The following is a 22,860-nucleotide window of genomic DNA, read 5'->3' as shown; positions in this document are numbered from 1 at the left end:
CATCTTCCTATCAGTGAGAAAAATCCCAGAAGTCTGAAGCAGATTTCCCTTCACATGCCCTTGAATAGTGTTGGTCACATTCCTATGCCTAAACCTCCCTATCAGGAGAAATGAGACCAGCATGACTGGCTTAGATGGACCATTCATCCTCTGAGACTGGGAAGGAGCCCAGTCTCCCCTCATACATGATCACCCTTCACCTGAATAAAACAAGGTTTTGTAAACAAAGGTTAAGTGAGGGAGTGACTCTGGATAGATAACTAGCTATATCTGCTGGTTTGTGACCCCCAAAAGGCTAAGAACCACTGTTTAAGACAGGCAATGTTTCTAAGTGAGATATATAATCAGTGCTAAATTCTATTCAGGTTTCAGAGTTGTGAAGCATGTTTAAGAATTTCTAAGTTAATAGTAAGTGCAAGGGTTGTTTTTTTAATTTAATCATTCAGTAAATTCGTGAGTGCCTACTATGTGGGTGTACTCTACTGAGAACAGGGTTATAGAGAAAAATAACATTTTTGTCCTTGACATTTCAGTTTATTGGAAAACACTAAGGAACAGTACTTATCCCAGACAGGGTTAGAGAAAGTAATCCTAAATAATCTTTAGGGATGGGCAGTGGAGGGCATGGGGGTGGTGACTGCTGCACAGAGCAGTAAGTAAGGAATAGTCTGGGCATAAGCAGCAGTGAATGCAAAGCCCAAAGTGAAGCATGTTATATTGGGGAACTGCTGAGCAAGCATTTAGGAGATGAGGGTGGAAAGTTAAGAAGGAGCCCGATTGTGCCTATGAGCCAAGGTGTTATCCTGGAGGCTCTGTGTGGCCCCTGAAGAATGGTGGGCAGGGAGGTAACATTGGTTGACATCTGTTTAGTTAGAGTACTCTGACAGTTAGTTGAGGGTGGAGGCTGTTGACCTGTTCTTTACTGTATTTCTCTCCCTTTCTTTAATTTATGGCACATAGGTGCTCATGACTGGTGGACCACTAGAGTCAAGGCAGCTACTTTTAGAAGATAGAGTGATGTAGGAGTTGCAGATGACTCTCAGTTTGTAACTTGAGTTGTTTTCAATTGGATTTATTAACCAGAATAGAGAATGTAAGAAAAAGTATTGTTTGGGGCTGAGAGATACTAATTTTCAACCTGCTACATCTTGTTTGTCTGTGTGATATTCTAAGATAACACTTTAACTTGGCTAAATACAGGCTTAATAAACAATTAAGGCATAAATATGTGTGTATATATATATATATATATATTTAAGTGTATGTGTATATATATATACATATATATATATACACACACTCCTTCAGCTACTTATACAGCCCATCATATACAGATAGATTCTTGTTTGTTACTAATATCAACAGCTAACATTCCTGATATGTGCCCAGCACTGTGCCCAGCTCCTGATCTATATCCTGATACCACTCCTGCTGGGGTACCTACGGTTATTATCCTCACTGTACAGATGAAGAGAGAGGAGATCACTTGCCCAGGGTATTGAATGACAGAGCTAGGACTAGAATTCAGGCCTGTGTGATCCCAATGTCCCTATTCCTAAACTTGCTTGTTAAGCTTGGCCCAAGTTCTCTAACCATGGTTACTCGGGGAAGGCTTTTGGCTCTAAGAGCTCTCCTAAGGCCTGCTTATCACTACCATGAATTAGTCACTTCCAAGGCCAATACTGTCTTCCTCTTACCCAGCTAACTACTAGAAAGAAGCATGAAGCACAGTGTATCTGTATGGGTATGGATGGAGGAGGAGCTTAATCCAGCCCTTTGCTAGCTAAATTGTACATTGCTAGCATTTTCAGAGCCCTGAATTTCTCAAGAAAAACAGATACTGGGATCCCTTTTGACTGGATGAAAGCAATTTGAGAACAAGCCCCAGACCGTCTTTTTCTGTCTCATAATAAGAAATTACCATTGACAACTCATTCTTTGAGAAGAGCCCAAATAGGGACTAGAGCAAACTCCTGGCTTAGCTTACATGTCTGTTGCTTTGGAGCAACTTTTGGCCATTCCTGACTCCTGCACTAGGTTATTCCTACCTTCTTCCATGCTCATGATATTTGCCCTACCAGCACCATCTACTACCCCCTACCCTAACTCAGTATTGCAATTACTTGTTAGCATGTCTGCTCACTTCTCCACTAGATCCCCAATGTGTGACACAGGTGCTAGGAAGGGGCAGGAGAGGAGGGAAGAGGCCAGACAACTTCTGGGTTTAGGCAGTCTCTTTATTGAGGCATAAGTGATAGCTTTATAAAAATTCAATTTGGCTGCTGGTGTTATGACTGCTTTTGCTGCTTCTGTTTTTCTCTGCCTCTATATATTTGTAAATATAAAAATCCACATGGACAGGAAATTCATTAAAGGTACTAACTGAAGCTGCTGTATGATATAGCTGTGCAAAGGATTATTTATAGACCCAAATATCCTTCTCTCTGTGGGTTTGTAATCTCTATAGACTGACTAGAACTAGGTTCCCTGAGGTGGCTGCTGTTCTTAGTCAGCCCAGATAAAAAAACTTTGATTCTTCCCTATTAACTTTATGTAGTCCCATGTGCATATGGAGATTTTGAGATCACAGGGTGAAAATTACTTTTTACATTGTTTGTAGTAAAAGGAAAGAGTTACCTTTTGTACATCTTTTCACTTTTCTAAATCTTTGAGACTTTAGACTATAGTGGTTTTCACAAATCCCTTCTAGTTAATGTCTGCTGAACATTAATTAACTTACTCTTTACTTTCCTGAGCACTAAGGGAAATACTGGATTATAACCAATCTAATACTCTCTGGACATTGTACCACTTTCCTCGGTGTGATTTAAGGCAGTTTATAATCACTCCTTGCAGTCTTGAGGCCAGTTTTCAATTCATGAGACTCATATATCCTGGCTAGTTTTAATTAATTTTGCAAGGAAGATGCCAGGAGAAGCAGTATTAAATGCTTTCTTATAATCAGGTTCTTTCATCTGTTGGGTTCTTGTCAGCTACTAATCTTGTAATTTTATCACAACAAAATCCAAGAGTTTCTCTAACATAGTTTGTTCTTTTATCTTGTTCTTCAGTGCTTAGTACTCATGGTTTAAGTAACCTTATATTTATGGTTGTTTTATTCAGAACTGATGTTGGGGAATTTCTCTAGATTTTATAGCAGTAATTTCTGTAATTCATTTTAATATTAGGATTTGGGGATCCGCTTTACTTGGTATCACATGTCCTCTGCTTATTTGGTCTTTTGGGGTGATTGTATGAGGCAGTCAGGAGTAATTTGAACAGGGAAATTTTTTAATAAAGAATTGTTAGCTAGATGAAAGGTGGTTAACTTCTGAAGGGGTGAAAAAAGTCTATAAGGCATGCAAAGGTAGCAAGTGTAGAAAACTACCAGGGCTGAAAGAGAGTGAACCACAGAGGAACTTAGAAGCTTAGACGAGGTCCCCACAGGGCTGAGATTCAGACTTCTGAGGGAGAGGACGTTGTTGCTGAAGGAGCAGGCTGCCCATTACCAGAGGTATTCCACTGGTGAACTGTAGAACATCTGCCCTTAGCCAGAGGGAACCCACCACTGATCAGAGGGCTGCTATTGGCAAGGTGACCATTGCTGAGGACACCCCCCACAAGCCAACCTGCTTGTCACTGTGCAATAAAACCACACACAATTAGAAGGAAGAAAAGTTTCTTCTTCCTGCTTTAGCCTTACAGTCTCCCACCAAGCCCTCTCTGTTGGGAAGCTTAATATCAAGCCAGATGACAGAGAAATGTAGCCTGCTGCAGGGTCCAGCTCCAGTATCACAAAGCAGGGCAGAGAAGGATGAGTTAGGAACTGAGAGGCAATAAATGGATAATTGGCACCATGAGTAAAAGTGTTGTGCAAAGTCAGATATTACAAATTAAATAATTTCATTCTGCATCATGAGTAGTTTTGTTTTGTTTCTTAATAGACATTCATTTCTGTCAAAACAGGGTACACCTGTAACTTTTGCAATTGGCTGGGTAGCATTCGCCACCTAGACAGTGCCATCTGAGCCAGTGATTAACTTAGCTGTAAATCTCCCTCAAAATTATTTTAGCTACTTTTCACAGAGGGGTTTAATAAATATTAATCAATAGATTTTTTAATTTTTTCAAAATTAAAAGAGAACAATGACCCTGAATAGCCAAAGCAGTCCTGAAAAGGAAGAACAATGCTGGGGGTTCATGCTCCCTGACTTCAGGCTCTACTACAAACCTACAGTAATCAAAACAAGTTGATACTGGCACAAGAACAGACCCATAGATCAGTAGAATAGAATAGAAAGCCCAGATGTAAACCCACACATATATGATTAATATATGATAAAGGAGCCATGGATATACAATGGGGAAATGAGGGAAATGACAGCCTCTTCAACAAATGATGTTGGCAAAACTGGACAGCTGCATGTAAGAGAATGAAACTGGATTATTGTCTGACTCCATAAACAAAAACTCGAAATGGATCAAAGACCTGAATGTAAGTCATGAAACCATACAACTCATAGAAGAAAACATAGGTAAAAATCTCTTGAATATAAGCATGAGCAACATGAGCAACTTCTTCCCAAACACATCTCCTCAGGCAAGGGAAACAAAATAAAAAATGAACAAGTGGGACTACATCAAACTAAAAACTTCTATACATCAAAGGACACTATCAGCAGAATAAAAAGGCATCCTACAGTATGGGAGACTATATTTGTAAACAATTTACCTGATAAGGGGTTAACATCCAAAATATATACAGAACTCACATGCCTCAACACCCAAAAAACTGGATTTAATAATGGGTGGAGGATCTGAAGAGATCCTTTTCCAAAGAAGAAATTTGAATGGCCAACAGGCACATGAAAAGATACTCCGCATTGCTAATCATCAGGGAAATGCAAATTAAAACTGCAGTAAGCTATCACCTCACACCAGTTAGGACGGCCACCATCCAAAAGACAAGAAACAACAAATGTTAGTGAGAATGTGGAGAAAAGGAGCTCTCCTACACTGTTGGTGGGAATGTAAATTAATACAACTGTTGTGGAAAGCAATATGGAGGTTCCTCAAAAAACTAAAAATAGGAATACCATTTGACCAGTAATTCCACTCCTAGGAGTTGACCTGAAGAAAACAACATCCCTGATTCGAAAAGATGTATGCACCCCTATGTCTGCAGCACTATTTACAATAGCCAAGATATGGAAGCAACCTAAGTGTCTATCAGTAGATGAATGGATAAAGAAGAGGTGTTATGTATACACAATGGAATATTATTCAACCATAAGAAGAAGAGAAATCCTGGATGGATCTAGAGGGTATTATGCTCAGTGAAATAAGCCAGGCAGAGAAAGACAAGTACCAAATGACTTCCCTCATTTGTGGAGTATAAAAACAAAACAAAACTGAAGGAACAAAATAGCAGCAGATTCACAGACTCCAAGAAGGGGACTAGTGATTACCAAAGGGGAGGTGTGAGGGAGGGGAGGTGGAGAGGAAGAAAGGGATTAAGGGGCATTATGATTTGCAATCACAATAGAGTTAGGTCACAGGGAAAGCAATACAGCACAGAGAAGACAAGTAATGACACTATAACATTTTACTACACTGATAAACAGTGACTGCAGTGTGGAGGGGTGAGGACTTTATACCACAATGTTGTTCATGTGAAACCTTCATAAGATTGTATATCAATGATACTTTAATTAAAAAAAAAAGAAATCTGATAGTAATCAGAAAACAAAGAATAAATGTGAACAGGGGATGGCTCTCCCAACCTCTTAACCACATTGAATTCTGTTCATTTCCTTTATGACTAATTCTCTGTTCTAACCATTTCATTTTTCTTGGATTGTTGTTATTCTCAGATTTTTGGTGGGGGACCGCAATGAACTCTCCTGTCCCTGACTGCTTTTAGCACCCAGTTGTATTTGTGCTTGTCTTCCCAACTAAATTGTAAGACCCTTGATTTTAGGGACCATGCTTTATATATGTTAGGGACCATCACTTTTGTGTATTTCCAAACAGTATTGTACAAATGCTTGTTGAATACATGGAATCTTTTTATATTTACAGAATAAAAAATGGAAACAGTCTTCAAGGCAGCCGGAAAACAGATAGGCAACTTACCCATTCTTTACTCTACTGCTACTTTTTCAGAAGCTACCTACTCTCTCTTGCTCTTTTTAGAAAGACTATAACTAACATTAGGAATGTAGAGACAAAACCAAGGTCGAAGTGGGAAAGATGACAAAACAGAATCATGGAGAAAGCTGGAAGTATCTATAGTGAAAAAAATTGGGGGAGAGAGTGCTTCCAGGTTAATGAGGGTTTTAATGCATACTTTTACCTTCCCTCCCAGGCCCTACTAAAACAAATGAACAAAAATTTGGAAATGTAAGCCCTTGAGGAGAGCACAGGAAAGAGGAAACTAGCAGCAAAATTTTGGAATTTGGTAACTGAACAGACCTAAGAAAACAATTCTAAAGTGAGAAAAGCCAATTCACACCTCACAATACTCTATATAAAGATGAAAGCTTGGTGCCAGGTGGAAGGGAGATGATTTAAGTAAGGAGTATTAATTAAAATCTGTTTAAGAAGGAGTCAGCTGCATAGATTATCTTCTTTATTCTACCTCACTAAAGACTGGAGCTTTCTTTATTCTCTAGAGAAGGTAAAACACAGTGGTTCCTTAACACCAGCCAAGGGTGGGGGTTCTGTTTTAAAAATGTAGTGAATATGCACACTGTGTGTGAGACCACCCTTCCCTCCACAGCCAAGTCTTCACTCGCCAGTCAGGAGGTTGGAAGAGACTTCTTTGAGGAATCTGACCAGCCCAAGAAGAATAAAGGCACTGACATTGGATGTTCTGCAGCCAAACAGCCTGATCACACTGCAATGAATCCTACAGGAAATAAGCCCAACTCCTACACTCCTACTTTTTAAGCAGCTTTTTAGTCCCCCTTTCTTACATATGAAAAAATAATTATCATCAACATCTGAGAAAAGTCCCTAACGTAAAAAGAGACACCAAAGGCAACAAATGGAAAAAGTCAACTCGGAGAAAACGGTCTATGCAAAACTAACTTAATATCTTCAAAAAGATAAGAAAGATACTGCAAACATTGTAAGAACAGGATGCTATTTAAAAGGACTACACAGAATCTATAAAAGCCAAGAATCTGAATAATAGGAATTCCAGAAAGAAAGAAAAAGGGAAACAGAAAGGCAGTCATTAATAAAATACTTCAAGAAAGCTTCCCAAAATTGAAGGATATACATATCCAGTCTGAAAGGTCCTGACAGGTACCATCAGAATAGATGGAAACAGACCTTCTCCAAGGCAGATCATTATGAAATTTCAGAGCACTGGGCAAAGAGAAAATCCTGGAAGCCTCTAGAGAAGACAGACAAAAAAGAAGCTCCAGACAAAGTATGGAAATCAGAATATCTTCAATATTAGACCATTGGAACAAGGGTTTCAAAATTCTGAGGGGAAATTATTTTCAACCCAGAATGCCAAACCAAGTGAAAAAATGAAATAAAGACATTTTTAGACCTGGAAGGTCTCAAAAAATTAACCTCCCATAAACTCCTATGGGAAGTCATGCACCACCCAAATGAGGGAAGAAGCCAAGAAAGAAGACAATTTGGGATACAGAACACAAGAGCCCCCAAGGTGCAAAGAGGGATTGGTGTGTGCTAGGCATGAAGGACAACCAGGCCATTTCATCAGGAAGCTGAAATTAATCAATTACACAGTACATCTCAATATCTTAAGATTTAGACGAAAGGGGACCTGCAGTCTGTGGTTGAATTAGAAGTATACAGAAAGCTAAGCAAAAAAAAAAAAAACCCAGGGAGAACAAAAACTATGCTAGAAAAGTGACCATAGTTTATTACATGGCTTAGTTATAAATAGTGTTCATTTAATCACAATAATATAGAATGTGGATATTGATCTAAGTTATATAATAGTATAGCAGATGGGATGCTTGAATGTGTGTTGTGAGGAATTAAGGTGGAGTGGCACAGAAAGGGGCTAAATCATCACTTTTTATGTGGGGGTAAGTCAATAGGCAATGCCTCAAATTGAAACATTGAGAAATAGTAGTACAATCATGTTACTTAGTCATTTAGAGACATCAAGAAAATATAAATAATCAGCCAAACAGGTTTAAGATGGTTGCCACCAAAAAGGAGTTAAAGGTAAATTACAGTTTTTCATAACCTTATAGAATTATTTGACTTGAAACATTCACATGTTTAACTTTAATTTTTAAAAAATTAGAATTGTTAAAAGTAAGTGAAATTAGGTAATAGGAAGGACGGAGACTGGCTGCTGGAACATTTAGAGAAACAAAGCTGAATAATGGTTAATAGTAAAAGAAATGGAAACCGAAACAGGAAATGTATGTGAATCAACCAAAAAAAATAAATGTCTACCTCTCTTTGTTAATGAAAAGCAAGCTGATTACTTTGAATTAAAATGTGACTTAGGTATTTTCAGTTTTTGTGTTATAAAATCTGCATGCCCAAATGTAATATAATCCAAAATAAGTAATTCACAGTTTCTGGGTGGGAAGCAATTGTATTTCCACCCCTTATGAGAAATAGAACCCAAAACTCATGCCCTGGCAGTAGGTTGGTGACATGACTCGATTAAGGATTTCACTCCTTTCCGTTTTTCCTCCCTTAGTATAAGTGGTACTTTTCTGAGTATTTAGTTGGATTTCAGTTCCATTGGAAAAAATTAAATTCTATGTTAATTTCTATTATTAATGTTGTTTAAATACTGACTTCTGATAACTGGTAGGTTTCAGTGGATGGAATTTTACTTTTTAACATGGTATTAAACTGTGCATTTAACACTTGGTCTGGGTGATCTCTCTGGGGAGAGTGGAATTGATGGATCCCTTTTCTGCCAGTCCCAGGTGGTCTGGCAGGAGAGCAGGTGTTGCTGGGATGGCTCATGTATTCAGAAGTCATAGTGCAAATCTGATCAAGGCATATATTCCCCAAACTGCTCAGGCTATTGTCTCTCATGGGGAAGAAGCCAACATTGGCCTCCTATGCTTTTTTTAAAAAGAGGAAAAGAAAGAAAGAAAAACTAATTATCAACCTACAGCAAATGTCATTTAACTCAAATCCCTGAAGGATAAAAGCATAGGTGACAAATGCTCCAGGAGAGACGGTTGAGCTGTCACTTGTCTTTAATGGATCACCCATGTTTAACAATAGAATCACATGCTATTTTTCCTTATTGCGTATTTCATCTGAAGAAATACTGAGTATCTGAAAGCACAAAAGAATTGTGCAATTTCTGTAAACCCCTTGGGTTTAAACAGAATCCTAGTGTCAAGGAAGATGATAAGAGGTTAGTCTCACTGCTCTTAAAGTATTCATGAACAGCTGTTGACTTAATTGTCCCTAATACTTCACCTATTTTTCCTTACTTTTGATTAGACTCATTACATCCCATTTGTCTATATTAGTAACTGTGGGCATTTACCCAGGTCCTGTTCCAAAAGCAAAGTTAGGGACAATGAAGAGAAGTTAGAGATTTGTTCGATGTTTTGTTTTGTTTTTGCCACAGTATTAAGGAAAAACTTCCCAAATGTCCAGAAATTAAGTCAAGTCTCAAAAAGTACCAAGTTTTCCATCATTAGTAGTGCTCAGGCAGAGCTCTTTGACTGGCTCTGGAATGTTACTGGATGCTGCTTGGGATTAGATGGGAGTTTAGATTAGGAGATCTCAAATATTTGTCTCAACCATTAGAGTTAAAGATGCTATTCTTTTTGCTTGCAACAGAAGATGTTCAAAATAAACAGCTAGTGTCTATGTTGAATTGCCATAATGTAGAGAATGGTTTTGTAAGAGTTAAGTTGAGCATGGGAGATCAGTTTAGGTTATCAGTAATAATCCAGGGACAAGATGGAAGAAGACCTAAACTACGGCAGTAGTGAGACAGAAAAATGGGACTGACCTGAGATATTTGTGTTCAACAGTCAAGATTTAGTGACCAGTTGAAGAAGGACCCAGTGTGATCTCCCCAGGTTTCCAACTTGGGTGACTAAGTGGTGTGCTCCCGTTGCCTAGAATGGCAATACAGAAGATGAAGCAGTCTTGAAAGGGAAAGATAAAAGTAAATAAAATCAACACCATCTTAACTTCCTGTTTTGGCAATAACAGCTCTGGTTACCTTTCTTTGGATACCAATTCTAGCTTACTAACATTTTTCATAAAATATGACAATGAAAATTAAACACAACACTCTAATTATGGACTGGTCCCTGAGCATTGCAGTATTGTTTCCTTTGATCTGGAAACTGCTTCTACTAATGGAAACTAAGATTTTTGTTTGTGAAACACTTGCATCCCCCAGAGTGAGCTCATGCTGAACTTGAAAATCAACTAAAAATTCAGTGTTTTTCAGTTATTAGATCATGTGACTCCTCCCATCTTGCACGGTTTTTAAAAATTAAATTAATTAAATATTAGGGTTTACATTTATATAGTAGCCTGGATTTATTTTCTAGCCTCATGACTCTTCATATACCTCTGACTTCTGGGAACCTGTACTTCCAGTCTGTATACTTTCCTCTGCCTGTTTATCTGTGAGGATTTCTGAAGGTTGTACCTCATTTCTCTCTCTGAAAACACCCCTGTCTTTGTTCTTTTCTATGACTGCCATCTAGAAGGCGTTGGCCCCTCCTTTCTTCTTGTCTGCATCTTATTCAAGGCCCAACTCAAGCTTAATGCTATTAACTTGTTTTCCCTTAGTAGTGCTCCTTCCATCTTTGGGCTCCTAGAGCACTTAATCTTTGCCTGTATTATGATCCTTATCATACTTTATCTTCAGGGTTGTTTATTTATTATATTGGTCTAGTATAAACATTCTTAGAGAATCTTCTACATCATTGAAATATGGTCTCTGAAGGAGGGAGCAGATGTTTATGTTGCAGGTTACTTGCCTTGATAACTTAATGAGCTCTAGTAGAGGTAAATGAACAAGTTATAGAACCTCCTGAAATCTTTATCAGCTGTGTGTTCATAATATTTTAACAGATTGCCCTAATAATTATATAATAGTTTGAAATTCTACCATACCTTTCAAAAAGGATTTCCATTACACCAGAAAGCTTCTTGCTGTCCTCTTGTGAAAAGCTCAGTAATACTGCCAATTAACAATACTCAGAAAAAATAAGCAGTTTTCATCTAAATTCCACAAAGACCAGCCTTTTCATATTTTTAGGATTTTTATATTTTCTTCAGATTCTTAAGCATAATTATTGATTAGCATTTCTTCCCTTTTTAAAGTGTATATTTGAAGTGAATATGAAATAGTAATTTGATTACCTGCCAGAATTTATAGTGCTGCATTTTGGCAAATTACCAACCTCAAAGTAAAAGAAAATAAAAATAATTCTTGATGAGGTGAACTCTGCAATATTCCATTGTCATTTTAGAAGTTTTTATGGAGTTTAAGTGTTTTTAAGTCATTAAAAACAGAAGGTACTGAAAAGTTATAGAGTTTTTTTTTCTTTTTTTACTTTGGTAATACAAGACTTGAAAACAAAAATGAATAGTCCATACCATAAGCTCTCTTTCTCCTCCTTCCTCTCCTTAAATTGAGTACTCTTTAGTCTCTTCTCTTTTCTGAAAAAACAATCTTCCTGCTATAAACCATGGGAAGATAATAAGCATCTGGTCTTAAGCCTATTATTAAAATCTATGTGATGTACATAAAATAAGATGCAGAACTTAACTCACTTAAAAATGAATTATTTGAGCAACTTGAGTAGCAATAGAAACTATGGAAATGGATATAAACTATCTCAAATGAAATACAAAGAGAAAAATATTGAAAACAAAATTAGTATAACCTCAGTGGTACAATAGTAAGAGGTCTAACATCCATGTAATAGAAGTTCCAGAATAAAAAGAGTTGGGTGGAGGCCAGAAAAAAACATTTAAAGAAATAAATGGCCAGAAGTTGTCCAAATAGGATGCAAAGAAGGTCAATGAGACCTAGTACAAATATGAAGAAAACTGTATCAGGGCACATCCTACATTGTTGAAAACCAGCAATAAAGAGAAAAATCTTAAAAGTAGGCAGAGAAAAAAAACATACATAGGAACAAAGAATGAAAGCAGACTTCTAATCAGAAAGTATGTAAGACAATAATAATAAGGGAATGAAATATTTAAAACATTGAAAGAAAAAAAAGCTTATTGACCTTGAATCCTATATCCTGCAAAAATATACTTAAAAAATAAAGACACTTCTTAGACAAACAAAAGACAAAATAATTTATGTCTAGAAAATGTACACTATGAGAAGTGTTAAAGGACATTCAAGGCATAGCTAATAAGCCAAAATGGAATACTAACAATACTTTGTTGGGCCAAAGGAAGGCTGGAAAAAAAGGAATAAACAAAGTATGGGACAAATAGAATAACTAGTCAGATGGTAAACATAAACTAAACCATATCAATAATTAACTATAAATGGTAATTACATACTTGAAAGTTGTTAAGAGATCTTAAATGTTATTACCACACACATACACACACAAACTAGTTATGTCAAGAGATAAAGGTGTTAACTAACCTCATTATGGTAATTATTTTGTAATATATACTTATATCTAATCATCGCACTATACACCTTATTAAATTCACATAGATTTTATATAGCAATATCTCAGCAAAGCTGGGAAAATATCAGTAGTCCAAACATACCAATTAAAAGGCGGAGATTATCAGATTGGATAAAAAAGCAAAATTCAACTATATACCGTACGTAAGCTTAATTATAAAGATACAGATAAATTAAAAATAAAAGGATATGAAAAGATATCCCATGTAAACTTTAATCAAAAGAAAACTGGAGTAGCTATATCAAAGTAGGATTCAGAACTAAGAATATTTCCAGACAAGAGTAGCATTCACAATTATAAAAGGATCAGTTCATCAAAAGATAAGAGCAGAAATCAATGAATCTAAAATAAAATGGATAACCCTCTCGCTAGACTGATCATGTAAAAAAAGGAGGCACAAATTACCAATAACAGGAATGAAAGGAGAGGACATCATTATAGATCCTACAGAAAGTGGAAAGAGGATAAGGAAATTTTCTTACAGTAAATTTGATAGTTTAGATGAAATGAACACATTCCTTGAAAGATGCAAAATTTAAAAATTGATGCCAGAAGATAGAGAAACTTGAATAGCTTTAATCTCGTAAAGAAATGTTTAACTTAAAACCTTCTCACAAGCAAAACTTCAGGTCCAGATGGTTTCACTGGTAATTTCTATTAAACATTTAATGAAGAGTTAGAATAGTCCTCACACACTTAGAAAATAGAGGAGGAAAGGAAGCATTTCCTAGCACCTATTATGAGGCCAAGACTGTCCTAATAATAAAATTAGACAAAGATAGGAAATAAAACTACAATCTAATATCCCTCATGAACATAAACACAAGAAATCTTAACAAAGTATTAGCAAGTCCATTCTAGCAATACACAAAATAATAATAATAATATGTGATATTCAACTGGGGTTTATCTCAAGAATGCAAACTTTGTTTCATATTTAAAATCAAAATAATTTACTATAATAACAGAAAAAGGAGAAAAACATCACTTCAGTGGATGTAGAAAAAGCATTTGGAAAATACAGCACCTATTCATGTGTAAAAAAGAGTATTCAGCAAACTAGAAGTAAAAACTATCTTGATGTCTACAAAAAACTTGTGTCAACATACTTAGTCATGAAAGACTGAATGCTTTCTCCCTAACCTGGGAACAGTCAAGTGTGTCTGCTTTTACCATTTCTGTTCAGTGTTTTACCAGAGGTCCTAACCAGTGAAATAAGACAAAGAAATTGGTTGGAAAAGACAAACAGATTGGAAAAGAAGTAAAACTTCTTTATCTTGTCTTTATTCACAGATGGCGTGATTGTTTACATAGAAATCTAAGGAATCTACAAAAAAGCTACTAAAACTAATAGGTGAAATAAAGCAAGGTTGTAGAATACAAAGTACAAAAATATGTTTTAGTTCTATATATCAGCAATGAACAAATGGTAAATGGGTTTTTAAAAACAATACAATTTACAACATCAAAAACCATGAAATACTTAGGAATAAATTTAGCACACTATGTGTAAGACATGTATACTGAAACCTACAAAGCATTGCTGAAAGTAAAGATCTAAGAGATAAATACCATGTTCATGGATCAGACTCTATAGAGTGATCTATATATTCAATGCAATTCCAATCAAAATCCTACCAGACTTTTTTAGGAAATAGAAAGCTAAATGAGTCTAAGGTTAATATGGAAATACAAAGGACCTAATAACCAAAACAATTTTGAAGAAAAAAAAACAATGTTGAAGAATTTACATAAATTGGTCTCAAGTCCTACTGTAAGGCTATAATTATCAAGACAGTGTGGTTTTGACATAAAGATAGGCAAAGAGATGAGTGGAACAGAATAGAGTCCAGAAATAGACCCTTTCCTAAGTAGTCAATCGATTTCTTATAAAAGTAGCAAAATAATTGAAGTATAGTCTTTTCAACAGTGCTGGAACTGGGAAGAAATGAACCTAGATCCTTGTTTCACAACATTAAAAAGTGAACTCAAAATAGATCATGGGTGTAAATATAAAATCTGAAACTGTAAAACTTCTGGTAGAAAACATGACAGAAAATCTTAGCATCTCTGGGATAGTCAAAGACTTCTTAGATGACCCAAACAGCGTAAACCAAAAACAAAACTTGATAAATTATACTTCAACAAAATTTAAAGTTTCTGCTTATCAAAAGACACTATTAAGAAAATGAAAAGACGAATCACAGACTGGGATAAACTATTTGCAATACATATGCGGTTGATTCTCATTCATGAATTCTGAATTTGCAAATTCATCTTATTAAAATTTATAGCCTCCAAATCAGTATTTCTGATGCTTTCATGATCATTTGTGGACATGCACCAATGGCAAAAAAAAATTGAGTTGCTCTACACACGCTCCCAGCTAGTGTCATGAGCAAGGTGGAGTTCTGGCTTCTTGTTTTAGTTTTCATACAGTAGACAAAAATCCTTCTCATGGCCTACTTAGTGCCATGTATTTTGCATTTTTATTCTTTTTGTTGATGATTTGCAATTAGAATGGCCCCCAAGCACAGCGCTGAAGTGCCATCTAGTGTTCCAAAGTATAAGTATGCTGTGTGCCTTACGGAGAAAATACATGTGTTAGATAAGCTTCATCCCGGCATGAGTTACAGTGCTGTTGGCTGTGCATTTAATGTTAATGAATCAAGTATCTTTAAACAGAAACACATTAAACAAGACTATGTATTGATTGGTTGACTAAAATGTTGTAACCAGAGGCTCTCAGGAACCTAACCCAGTATTACCCCTAGGAGCAATGCTTCAGAATTTGTTAATTCACTGTCCATGGTGACTTTATAGAACATAGCTACCTAGAATAATGAGAATTGACTATACCTGTTGAAGGATTGTATCCAGAATATATCTTTAAAACCTTAACTATTCTATAATAGAAAGTGAAATGATCTAAAAATGGAAGATTAATGATCACCAAGAAGTGAAAATGTGCTTAAATGAATAGTCATCAGGGAAACTGAAAATTAAAACAACTACATGCCCATTACAATAGATTAAAATAAAGATGGACAGTAGCATGTATTGGGAGGTTGTGGAACAAATGCAACTCATACATTGCTGATGGGAATGTAAAATGATGCAGCCACTTTCAAAAAGTTTGGCAATTTATAATATTAAACAGACATTTACCATATAGCCTAGCAGTTGTACTTCTAATTTTTTATTCAAGATAAATGAAAACAAATGTCTGCACAAAGACTACAAAATTTTGTGACAGTTTTATTCATAATAAGTTGGAAACATTCCAGAGGTTTATCAACAGATGAATGAACAATTTATGGTATATCCATACAAAAATACTACTCAGCATTAAAAAGCAACAAACTACTGATACATTCAACAATATGGATGAATATCAAAAATGTTTTGTTGAAGAGTACCTACTGTATGATTTTATTCATATGAAATTATAGAAAAGGCAAATCTAATCTATAGTGACAGAAAGTGTATTAGTGGTACCTAGGACTGGGGTGATATTAGGGTTGACTGTGAAAGGGTACAAGGAAATGATTTAGATTGATAGAAATAATCTATACATTAATTTTGATGGTACTTACACAATTTTAAACATTTGTGTAAACTCATCAAATGTGGGTTTAAAAATGGGTGCAATTTTTGTATGTAAATAATACCCCAGGAAAGTTGCTTTTCAAAGAACGTATTAGATGAGGTTTGCTTTAGATTTTGGGGGAGACAGCACACATTTCCTGAAGGGACACATTTCATAGAAACAGTACTTGAATACACAGGTCCCTCTATTTTCTTATATGTGTTTCTGAAAAATTCTGCCATTAAGTGAAAAATATTTTTATTAATTTTAGTAGGAAAAGCTATGATTCCATCCCAACCTAAAATACCAAACAAATTTCATAGATAGAAAAATACATAAACTAACAATGAAAATAAATTTAAGTAAAAATAAGATTTTGAAAATACATAAATACAGATTCTCTAACAAATATAATGTAATGAAGCTTTATTGTGTTTACCAAAGAAAGATTTGATAGTGGGTGGGAGTTGTGGAGATGGAGTGTGAGAGAGACATTCTTTGGAAGGTGTATTCTTCTAGCTGCAGTATTTTCCTCACCGATTTTTCAACCTTTTGGGGTCTGAAATTATCTTGTATTCAAACTGTACTTAAAAATAAAGTCTAGCATAAACATGAAAATAGTGAAAGCACAAAGTGATTAAAGAATTATAGATGATATTACCCCTTTATCTCTCTTGCTTGGCATACATACACAAAGCAAATGTTTGGGATTCATTCAAACATGGCACAGAATACCAGCTTGGTCCACGTGATGTTCTGATTAGAGAACTAGTAGTGTTGAATAGAAGCACCAATGCTGAAATAGCACTTTTTATAAAACCATTATTATAAAAAACACAAGTCTGTTGTATTTTATACATCAAAAACAATTAGAATAACATGTTTTAAAAAGATAACCTTTCCAAGAGCAACAAGAATTTAAGATACTTAAGGGTATAATTTACAAAAGTTTTGTAAAATCTTCATGGATAAAATTATAAACTTTATTGACAGACATTAAAGAAAACCTAAGTAAATGTCATGAACTTGAAGGAAAACAAAAGCCATTATACTTAAAAAACTTAAAAAAAAACATGTCTAAAAATTAGTGAACAGTCCTTATATGAGTACTCTGCATTTACATAGGCCTGGAAATTGGAAAATGAATTTAGATCCAGTATTCTCAAATGTCTTTCATTTTAATTCTGAAAACAAACGACTCACATTTTTGGGGAAATTTATTCCTGGAATGTTTGAAATATTGAATGCTATTTCTTCTCCCTGGAAAGCTTTGTCTATTTCCCTACCTCTTTTTTGTGCTTCTGTATGTTCCTTTGTTACAGCTAATATCAAATGATACTACAAATGAAGTATATATCTCTAGTCTGTAAACTCCTTTACATCAAGGTCCATGGGGAGATAACTGCCAAAGTGGTTAAGAGCACAGGCTCTGGAGTTAAGGCCACACCTGGGTTCTGATCCTGCCTCTACCACTTAGCTGTATTATTTGAGCAAGTTATGTAACCTCTCTGTGCCTCATTTATAAAGTAGAAATGAGAAATGGTACCTATTTTTTTTATATCATTAATGTACAATTACTTGAACAACATTATGGTTACTAGACTCCCCCTATTATTAAGTCCCCCCCCACATACCCCATTATAGTCACTGTCCATCAGCGTAGTAAGATGTTATAGAATCATTACTTGTCTTCTCTGTTATACTGCCTTCCCCATGTCCCCACCCCCCTACATTATGTGTGCTAATCATAATGTCCGGTTTTCCCCTTTATCCCTCCCTTCCCACCCATCCTTCCCAGTCCCTTTGGTAACGGTTAGTCCATTCTTGGGTTCTGTGAGTCTGCTGCTGTTTTGTTCCTTCAGTTTTTTCTTTGTTGTTGTACTCCACAGATGAGTGAAATCATTTGATACTTGTCTTTCTCCACCTGGCTTATTTCACTGAGCATAATACCTTCTAGCTCCATCCAGGTTGTTGCAAATGGTAGGATTTGTTTTCTTCTATGGCTGAATAATATTCCATTGTGTATATGTACCACATCTTCTTTATCCATTCATCTACTGATGGACACTTAGGTTGCTTCCATTTCTTGGCTATTGTAAATAGTGCTGCAATAAACATAGGAGTGCATATGTCTTTTTCAACCTGAGCTGCTGCATTCTTGGGGTAAATTCCTAAGAGTGGAATTCCTGGGTCAAATGGCATTTCTATTTTGAGTTTTTTGAGGAACCTCCATACTACTTTCCACAATGGTTGAACTAATTTACATTCCCTCCAGCAGTGTAGGAGGGTTCCCCTTTCTCCACATCCTTGCCACCATTAGAAATGGTACCTATTTTTATATGAGGTTGTGAGGATTTTAAATAATGATAACACATGTTAAGTGCTTTGAGAGGTACTCAACATCTAATCACCACTCAAATTAGTGATTGAGGTTCTTAGCCATTCAGCAGCAGAAACTCTTCACTGATGTGCTATGAATTTTGAACAAGTGTAATAAACACATTAACATTACAGTAATACCAGTCAGGTGGAATTTAGGACTGATCAGTTGTAATGTGATGTGTGGAGCAGGGTACAACTTGTTTTGAGTAAGAGGTAGGAAGTGTAATGTCAAGTCACCACAAAGGGAATATGGCACTTATTAGAAACAAATGGGAACTTTGTCATACAAGTATATTGAGAGTGTTAGAATGTGTTCAGATCAGAAAGTGATTCTATTCAAATATAGCCACACAGGACCAAAGGTGACAATTACAGGGGCTCTGAGGGACCCTGTGAGAAATTATACCATAGGAATAACTGTTAAATTGTGTAGGTATTTTGTGAATCTTTTAATCACTTCAAAATGTGAATGCACAAAGATGGGCGTTACCAATACTATATGAAGTTGTGTTTAATAAGTATATGTGAATGAGCCAATTTTAAAGAAAGAAATTCATCAGTATTATTATTCTTAGTACCTTTAGAGCATAACACAGTAATGGAAATAATGGAAAGTCTACAAGTAAATGCTTTTGTATAAATGAAGTTATCTACATTGCTCATGGTCTTAGTTAGGATTGCTAATTTAGTTGTTACATTTAACCAATTATATATATGTACTAAGGATTACTTAGTTTTCATAGCAACCTTAATCTTTTAGGTCATGGATTTTGATATGTTTAAATATAGAGCTTTGTTAAATGTTTTTGCATTTAATGCATTTGCATTAATCTAATCTACTTATATTAAGTCTAATTACATTCTGGCTTCTTGGAATGGATGGTCATTAAACAAGAGGAACATTTTCCAAATAATTATTCAGAGTGTCATTAAACAAGAGGAACATTTTCCAAATAATTATTCAGAGTGTATTTATTTTAATTCAAAATATAGTATCTTAACTTTTTAGAAGTACATCAAATACAGATTCTGATGTTACCTGAACTTAAACAGTTGAATTTATGAATTATCTTGAGAAATATGTGGCAGTAATGTTCCATCACCCAGATTTTTTTTTAATCAAGAACATTGATTGGTTTGATTTCTTGGTCAGCTCTTTAGTAAGAAGAGAGAGAGAAAGCCAGAAGAAGAGGGTTATTTTCCTCTGTGTTTTAGGTTAGAGCTAAGAACTGGGTACTTGTGTCTTTAGTGGAGAAAGTCAGGTTCTGTTGCCTTGGATCTTCCCTGTGTGAGTCTCTTTACCATGAGTTTTACTTGAGCCCATGGGGCTTCTGCATCTAATTTTTGCACAGCTCTACAAATCACCCATTTTTATAAAAGTAGCTTTATTGAGATATTTTCCACTACCATAAAATTAATCCATTTAAAGTATACAAGTTGATGAGTTTTTAATACAGTCTCAAGAGCATGCAACTATCATGACAATCTAATTTTGAAATATTTCCTTCACCCCAAAAATAAACCCCATACCCATTAGCAGTCACTCCCATGCCTTTCCTTCAGCCCCTTCCCCAGCCAGCCCTAAGTAATCACTTTGTGTCTCTGTGTGTTTCATTTTTTTTATTACCAAATAATATTCCATTATATGGATGTAGCACATTATTCATCAGTTGATGACATTTGGGTGTTTCTACTTTTTGACTATTAGGAAAATTCTGCTATGAACATCTGTGTACAAGTTTTTTGTGTCATCACCATCTTAAACTTTCTGTAGATGTAGGGGTGTGTTTGTATATTGTCCTATAATATTTGCATTGAATTCCTGGATAGAGTTTTAACTAAATACATTTTTGCTGAACTGGCTTAGGTAACTCAGCCATTTATTAGTCTCTCCTTTGTCTTTTTGACTCACTAAGAAATTGCCTAGGAAGCAAAAACACAGCCATTTTTACTTTCATCACTCTCAGTGTTAGGTTCCATTTCAAAGGACTCTAAGGTTTGATATTTCATATTGTGATCTAGAATGTAGAAGAGTGGATAACTGAATACATTTACAGTTGGTTGCCTTTCTGGGAACATGAAAAGCTGAATGAAAAAAATAGATCATACTCTCTGTTTTGTTATTATTTTGATCTCAGTCATGTATTCTTGTATTCTTGTTTTGTTTTTTTACATAGAGTGAAAGTTAGAAAAAATCTATACCCTGGAATGCTGAATAGTTTCTGGCATATAGAAATTAATTTCTGTATTAACATTAACCTCAAAGACATGTCATTGTACAAATGAAGTATACCTATTAACTCAAGCTGAACTTAGGCAATCATTAAGAAAGTAGTTCAAAGAATGTGTGATTAATGGTAAGCATGTGTTACATTGTCTTCTAGCCTTTGACTCAACTCTGAATCTGGGGGGTTTATTTATCAGAAATAGGACCCTTTAGGGAGAGAAAAGTCAAGAGTAGCAGTACTTATGTCATACAAAATAGATGTCAAAACGAAGAAAGTAACAAGACAAAGAAATACATTACATAATAATAAAGGAGTCAGTCCAACAAGAGGATATAACCATTATAAATATCTATGCACCCAAAATAGAATCACCTAAATAGGTAAAACAAATACTAACAAATTTAAAGGGGGAAATAGATACAATGTATTCATTTTAGGAGACTTTAACACACCACTCACATCAATAGACAGATCAACCAGACAGAAAGTAAAGAAAGAAACAGAGGCACTAAACAATACGTTAGATCAGATGCACTTAACAGATATCTACAGAACACTCCACCCAAAAGGAGCAGGATCAATTTTTCTGCACCCAAAAGGAGCAGGAATGTTTTCCAGAATAGATCACATACTAGGTCACAAGAAGAGCCTCAATAAATTTAAAAAATTTGAAATTGTATCAGACAGCTTCTCTTAGGCCACAGTGGTATGAAACTAGAAATAAATTACACAAAACAAAAGAGCCCACAAACACATAGAGGCTAAACAACATGTTTCTAAATAATCAATGGATCAATGAACAAATCAAAACAGAAACCAAGCAATACATGGAGACAAATTAAAACAAAAATTCAACAGTGCAAAATCTGTGGGGTGCTGTAAAGTTCGAAGAGGGGAGTACATAGCAATACAGTCCTACCTCAAGAAACAAGAACAATCCCAAGTAAACTGTCTTAACTCACAACTAAAGAAACTAGAAAAAGAAAAAATGAAACCCAAAGTTAGTGGAAGAAGGGACATAATAAAGATCAGAACAGAAATGAATAAAATAGAGAAGAATAAAACAATAGAAAAAAATCAGTTAAACAAAGAGCTGGTTGTTTGACAAAGTAAACAAAATAGATAAACCCCTAGCCTCATGTATTAAGAAAAAAAGAGAGAATACACACATAAAATCAGAAGCAAGGAATAGTCACAACAGATACCACAGAAATACAAAGAATTATTGGAGAATACTATGAAAAATCGTATGCCAATAAATTGGACAACCTAGAAGAAATGGACAACTTCCTAGAAAAATACAACCTTCCAAGACTGACCCAGAAAGAAATAAAATTGGAACAGACCGATCACCAGCAGTGAAATCAAATTGGTAATCAAAAAACTTCCAACAGAGGAGGGGCTCAAGATGGTGGCGTGAGTAGGGAGGCAGAAATCTCCCAAAACCATATATATTTTTGAAAATACAACAAATACAACTATTCCTAAAAGAGAGACCAGATGGTACAGTACAACAGTCAGGCTACATCTACATCTACGAGAACTCAGCATCTCACAAAAAGGGTAAGATACAAAGTCATGACCTGGCGGGACCCAAGCACTCTCCCCACCTCAGTTCACTAGCGGGAGGGAAAGAATCAGAGTGGGGAGGGAGTGGAAGCACAGGACTACTAAATAACTAGCCCTAGTAATCTGCACTGAGAACACAGACACACATTGCATGGTGTACTGGATATTAGAGAAACAGAAAAGTAAAATCTGAGATGGAGACTGCGAGTGGGTCCCCACAGCTGGCTCCCCTGGGACAAAAGAAAAGCAGGTAGTTTTTAAAAGTTAAAGGGACAAGGGCTTAACAGCTGGACAAAATCATCCTGGCACACTCAGCCCAGCAGGCTGGGAATCTTAAGGAACTTCAGGTGCTCTAACCCCCAGGGGGGTAACACAGCCCCAAAGCCGCTCACAGCGTTAAACAGCCTGCCATTTATTCCCCCCA

General features: G+C 35.6%; 1 protein-coding gene across 6 annotated transcripts in view; it reads left to right on the top strand.

Moving 5' to 3' along the window:
- The window catches only part of LIN52 (lin-52 DREAM MuvB core complex component), a 165,392-nt gene that overhangs the window by 81,199 nt on the left and 61,333 nt on the right, over positions 1 to 22,860 (top strand). Inside the window, exon 6 of one of the 6 annotated variants that reach the window (XM_036993262.2) lies at positions 13,962 to 22,852. The exons of the other annotated variants lie outside the window; for them this stretch is intronic. Coding sequence (XP_036849157.1) covers positions 13,962 to 13,990 — 29 coding nt within the window. The 3' untranslated portion in view covers positions 13,991 to 22,852. Of the gene's footprint in view, positions 1 to 13,961; positions 22,853 to 22,860 lie in introns of those variants that run through there. 6 annotated transcript variants of the gene reach the window in all.

This window comes from Manis javanica, chromosome 8 (assembly GCF_040802235.1).
Source record: "Manis javanica isolate MJ-LG chromosome 8, MJ_LKY, whole genome shotgun sequence".
Taxonomy (NCBI): Eukaryota; Metazoa; Chordata; class Mammalia; order Pholidota; family Manidae; genus Manis; species Manis javanica.
Note: the sequence above shows the minus strand (reverse complement) of the source record. Positions and strands in the feature narration are given on the sequence as shown.